Genomic DNA, 4,757 nt, shown 5'->3' with positions numbered 1-4,757 from the left:
GGACCTGGTTGTGGAGGTACCATTTTGCCCTCTGGTTTAAGAAGTTTGGGATAGCCTGCCAAAAAGCGGCCACTGTGGCTTCCTCAGCTCCTTCTTGGCTTTCGCACTCAGATCCTCTAGCATCCCCTCCCCTCCCTCACTTCTCTCAGGGAAAGCCGGGCTGTTGTTCCCCACATCTGGAGAAGTCTCAGACAGGAGCAACCTTGGGGATGGCAGAGGAGGCAGGCCTGCGTCTGCCCAGAGTGTATCAGGCTGGGAGGGGGGGGTTGGGGGGCAGGGCAGATGCTGAGCCTTTCCAGGGAAGTCCCTGCAGGCAGGAGGGGGAGGGGCAACAGAGCCCGGCTCTCCAGGACTCTGGGTGTTGGAATAAAAGAATCAAAGAGTTGGAGGGGACCTCAGAGGCCTTATAGTCCAACCCCCTGCTCGGGCAGGAAACCCTGTACCATTTCAGACAAATGGCTGTCCAGTCTCTTCTTAAAAGCCTCCAGTGTTGGAGCATTCACCGCTTCTGGAGGCAGGTTGTTCCACTGGTTAATTGTTCTCACCAAATTTCTCCTTAGTTCCAGGTTGCTTCTCTGCTTGATGAGTTTCCATCCGTTGCTTCTTGTCCTGCCTTCAGGCACTTTGGAGAATAGCTTGACTCCCGCTTCTTTGGGGCAGCCCCTGAGATACTGGAAGACCGCTATCCTGTCCTCCCTCGTCCTTCTCTTCGTTAAACTACACATACCCAAATCCAGCAACTGTTCCTTATACGTTTTAGCCTCCTGTCCCCTGATCATCTTTGCTGTTCTTCTCTGCACTCTTTCCAAAGTCTCAACGTCTTTTTCATATTGTGGCGACCAAAACCGGATGCACTATTAGAAGTGTGGCCTTACCAGGGTATGGAGTCCACTTCGAGACAGTTGTGTGTGTGTGTGTGCGTGTGTGTGCGTGTGTGTGTGTTGCATGTAGATTCCACTTTGAAAGAAGCCTCCAAAGGAAGAGCTGGCCGCCTGGTCTCCTGTTGAACCCTCTTTGGCCATTTCCTGATGCAAGGAGAGGCGGTGCCCCTGTCTTGCCCTCTCCCCCACAAAAGGGACCCTCAGCTTTCCCTCTTTGCTGGCAGGCTCCCCCCTTCCCCCAAAGTCTGATGGGGCTTTTCACTGGGGCGTCCTCTGCTTGCAAGCAGCCCCTCCCCCAGACCACCGCTGGGGGGAGTTGGCCACAGAGGGGGGGGGCAAGACAGTTGGAGGTTTTACAGGCCAGTATGAACAAGACACGCTCTCCTGTGACGCTGCGGCTTGGCCAAAGTCCCAGCTAGGCAGGGCTCAGCTGGAGAAAGGAAGGTCAGCCTGGCCTTCAGCGAGAACCAGGCAGACTCCAGGCCAGCCCATTTCCGTGTCATTGAACTTTTTGCTCCCTGAAAATCTGGGGGAGGGGGGCAGCTCTGGCAGATCCTCAGCTGTGAGGAGCCCACGTGCCATGTGGTCCCACTGCATCTGGGGAGAACATTCCCTCCGTTTTGGGTAATCCCCTTGCCTCCTGGGGATCTTTCCGGAGAGGCCCGGCCCAGCATCTGGGAATCTGCCCAGCACGCAGCCCGTTTTCTGGGAAAACTCTGCAGAGTTAAGAAACAGCTTTGTGGTGGAATGGCATTCCTGAGCAAGCCAGCCCAGGATCCCAGCAGGGAAACGGCACACTCAGAGGCCCCCTGGCTGTTCCGGGAAATGGGAGCTGCCACGCTGCTCTGCTTGGCTGGGCTTCCTGTTGGCTCCTCCGCGTCACATCCAACTGAAGGAACAGGTTTAGGAACATTTTGGAACACACTTTTTTTTTTTTTACAAGAGGTCTGTTGCAATCTGGAACCTGCTCCAACTATGCAACATCTGCTCACACTCAGACACGCTTTCCACGAATGAGGCCCTGGACCAAGCAGTAAAACGGGAGAGTACGGATGCCTTTTGGGACCAAGATCCTCCAAAGGAGAGCAGAATTAAGGGAGGCATCCCAAGTAGAGCAGGGAAATCCATCCACCCCCAACCCTTTGGAAATGCCACAAGGCAACTCCAGCTGCTAGAATTGGTACAACAGCTGGGCCTGATCCTGTGCAAAAGGCATGCTTGACCCTCCCCCCCTTTCAGGGACATGCAGGGAACACAAAGAGGCAGGCCCTTGATGATGAAAGCGGCCCCTAAGACAGACTCAAGATTTGCCGATGTGTTACTTTCAGAACATATGTTTATTATCCTTTTAATTGAAGAATAAATTTGCATTTCGCTCCTGCAACTTCAGAATTTCATTTTCAGAGAAAAGTCGAAAGCAAACATGCAAATCTTCCAAGGTAGATAAAGATCAGAACCAGGAAGTTTTTTTAAAACTAGAGAAATCCTCCTCAGCTGATGGTTGGAGAGCTCTTCCCACAAGCTCCCCAGCTGGAGGTGACTTTGGGCTCCTGACTGCTGCTCTTCCTGGGGAAGAGTTCTGGAGAGGAGCACGCACGCCCCCTTCGCCCCCCCCCCAAAGGCCTAACCTCCTCCCAGCAGCTTGGCTTTCCAGCTGATCACGCCTCTCCTGGGCAGGCAGCCCCCTTGGCACTGTGGCAGGGCAGTGTCTCCGCCCTCGAGGAGCCTGGCGCCCACACGGTCCCCCAGCCACCATCCAGCCTCCTCCTCCTTCGAAGCAGTCAGCTGATGGAACAGCAGCGCAGCCTTCCTCCTCCTCCTCCTCCGGGCCAAGCCAGACCTTCTGCTGGCGCTGCTCGCTCTCTCTCGCATGACTCAACCACCGCTCGCAATCGCCTGCCGACAGTCAGGCGCTATTGTGATTTTTACAGAAACAACGTTCTTCCCTTCGGACGCAACTGCTGCACACATGACGCTCCGCACCAGACACCGGCAGGGGCCTCAGCGCGCCTGCAGAGCCACGTAGGGCACCCACTGGTCGTTGCACCGGCTCTCCTGGCAGAATCTGGCCACCTCTGCCAAGCCCTGGCTGCCCCAGGCGTCCGTGTGTGGACTCTGCTGGAAGACAGACAGCGGCGCCCTTGAGTTCCAGGCCGGCCTCCGCGCCCGCCCGGTGCCCCCCTGCAAGAGCCCGCTGCAAGAACCGCCCGCGCCCACGCCGCCGGCTCACCGTCACCAGCAAGCAGTGGAGGTCCCGCGGCTCCGCGCCGCCGCCCGGGGGCCCCTCGCCCAGCACAGCCGCCAGGCGCTCCAGGCCGGAGGCGCGCAGGATGTGGATGTCGTTGGCGCAGCAGAAGGCCTGGATGAGCGTGAAGTGGATCTGCAGTGCGATGTCCTCCCCGTCCGCCTCGTCCGCCGCCAGCAGGCAAAGCACCACGCTGTCCGGGTCGCTGCGGGGAAGGGCGGCGGGGTCAACGGCGGTGGCCCGCCTTCGCTCGCTCGGCTTCCAGGCAGCCGGGGCCCGGCGCCTCCCTCTCCCCCGCGCTCCCGGGGCCCGGCGGGGCTCCTCCACTCACGCGTTCATGAGCTTGGCAGCCTCGAAGACGCCCACAGTCAGGCAGCCCTGCCGCTGCGCCGCCGCCAAGAGCCGTTCCAGCGCCTCGCCCACCGACCCCATCCTGGAAGGAAAGGCCGAGCTGGGGGTCAGAGGCGGCCCCGCTGCCGCGCCCGCGCGCCCCTCCCCGTCCTCCCCCCCCACGCGGCCAGGGGCCCGGGCTCACCCGTGGGCCGCGCTGTCACAAGGCACCAGCTCCTCCAGCGTCATGTCGAGGGCGAGCTGCGGTCCACCCGCGGGGCAGAGCGGGGACGCGGCTCCGGCCTTCGCGCAAGGCAGGCCGACGGAGCGAAGCGGAACCGGGCAGGTAATCCAAAGGCGGGGAAGCGAAAGCAATCGCGGCTCGAAGCGGGGCTCCTGACACGGATCTTTCCCCGCGGCGGCGACCGAAACTCTGCGGGGTCTCGCGGTCGACAGCGCCTCATATACCTGACCCGAGGGGCGGGCTTAGTCCCTCCGTTCCCGCCTGCCATTGGCCCGCCGGCAAACCAGGCCGGCCCGCGAGCTTTGCCATTGGTCCGCTAAGGACTCCCACGGGGAAAGGCGAGCGTTTGCCTTCGGGGCGGAGAAGCGGCTGAGTTTCGGCTGAGGTTTCCCAGCAGCGGCATTTCCTGCCCGGGGAGCGCGCGGCGGGGGCGGCTGTTTTTGTAGAACTGGAGGAGTTCCTCGGAAGCGAGGGCGAGGACGGAGCGCAGTTCCCCCTCCCCTCCCCGCGGTCCCCGGGCGATCAGGTCGCTGGGCGGCTCTTGGCGGGGCGGCGAGGCAGCCGGAGGGGATTTTACACTGGATGATAAACCGCTAGAAATCCCCGATGGCCACGTTCTTGGCAGGAGTGAAAAGCCTGCGCGGAGCGCGCGTGTGTGTGTGTGTGTGGGGGGGGAGGAGATGCACATGCAGACTCGGGCAAACGGGGGAAACGCAACAGGCTGGGGGGGGAGACTTCTGCTTGCAGGCACCCTCTTTCTTCGGCCTTTCTCCACTTTTGCCCAGGCACACCGCCCCCCCTCCCGCGCAGAAATGTCCAGCTCGGCGAACCCGCCTCCCGCCCGCAGTGGGCGAGAGGTCGCGGCGGCCGAGCGACCCTGTTGCAGGGCGGCCGGTCACACGACGCGCGTTGCACCATCGCTTTCTTTGGTCTTGCGACTCACGCGCCGCCGGACAGGAAGGAGAGCCGTTTCTTCCCAGCGCTGGGCTCCCGAGGCGCATCGCCTCCGGGTCTAGACGTCCCGGCTTCCCGGCTGAGCCACGCCGGGAGACTCCGG

At 61.3% G+C, this 4,757-nt stretch overlaps 1 protein-coding gene across 1 annotated transcript; it reads right to left on the bottom strand.

The window, feature by feature from the left end:
• Window positions 1-2,209: 2,209 nt before the first annotated feature.
• GADD45B (growth arrest and DNA damage inducible beta) lies at window positions 2,210-3,879 on the bottom strand. Its single transcript, XM_083350835.1, has 4 exons — window positions 3,662-3,879; window positions 3,458-3,559; window positions 3,112-3,331; window positions 2,210-2,996 (listed from the first exon to the last, which is right to left on the bottom strand). The coding sequence occupies exons 1-4, from the start codon at window positions 3,703-3,705 to the stop codon at window positions 2,883-2,885; spliced, it is 480 nt and encodes a 159-aa protein (XP_083206961.1). The 5' UTR covers window positions 3,706-3,879; the 3' UTR covers window positions 2,210-2,882.
• Between the last annotated feature and the right edge of the window lie 878 nt (window positions 3,880-4,757).

The sequence above is a fragment of the Vipera ursinii genome (assembly GCF_947247035.1).
Source record: "Vipera ursinii genome assembly, chromosome: 1".
NCBI lineage: Eukaryota > Metazoa > Chordata > Lepidosauria > Squamata > Viperidae > Vipera > Vipera ursinii.
The sequence above is the reverse complement of the archived record's forward strand: the minus strand, read 5'-3'. Positions and strand labels throughout refer to the sequence as shown.

Coding starts and splice junctions, on each gene's coding strand:
- GADD45B (XM_083350835.1), bottom strand. CDS start 3,705: ATGACGCTGGAGGAGCTGGTGCCTTGTGACAGCGCGGCCCACGG. Junction 3,560..3,661: donor TGTGACAGCGCGGCCCACGG/GTGAGCCCGGGC, acceptor CTTTCCTTCCAG/GATGGGGTCGGTGGGCGAGG. Junction 3,332..3,457: donor GCTGCCAAGCTCATGAACGC/GTGAGTGGAGGA, acceptor CCTTCCCCGCAG/CGACCCGGACAGCGTGGTGC.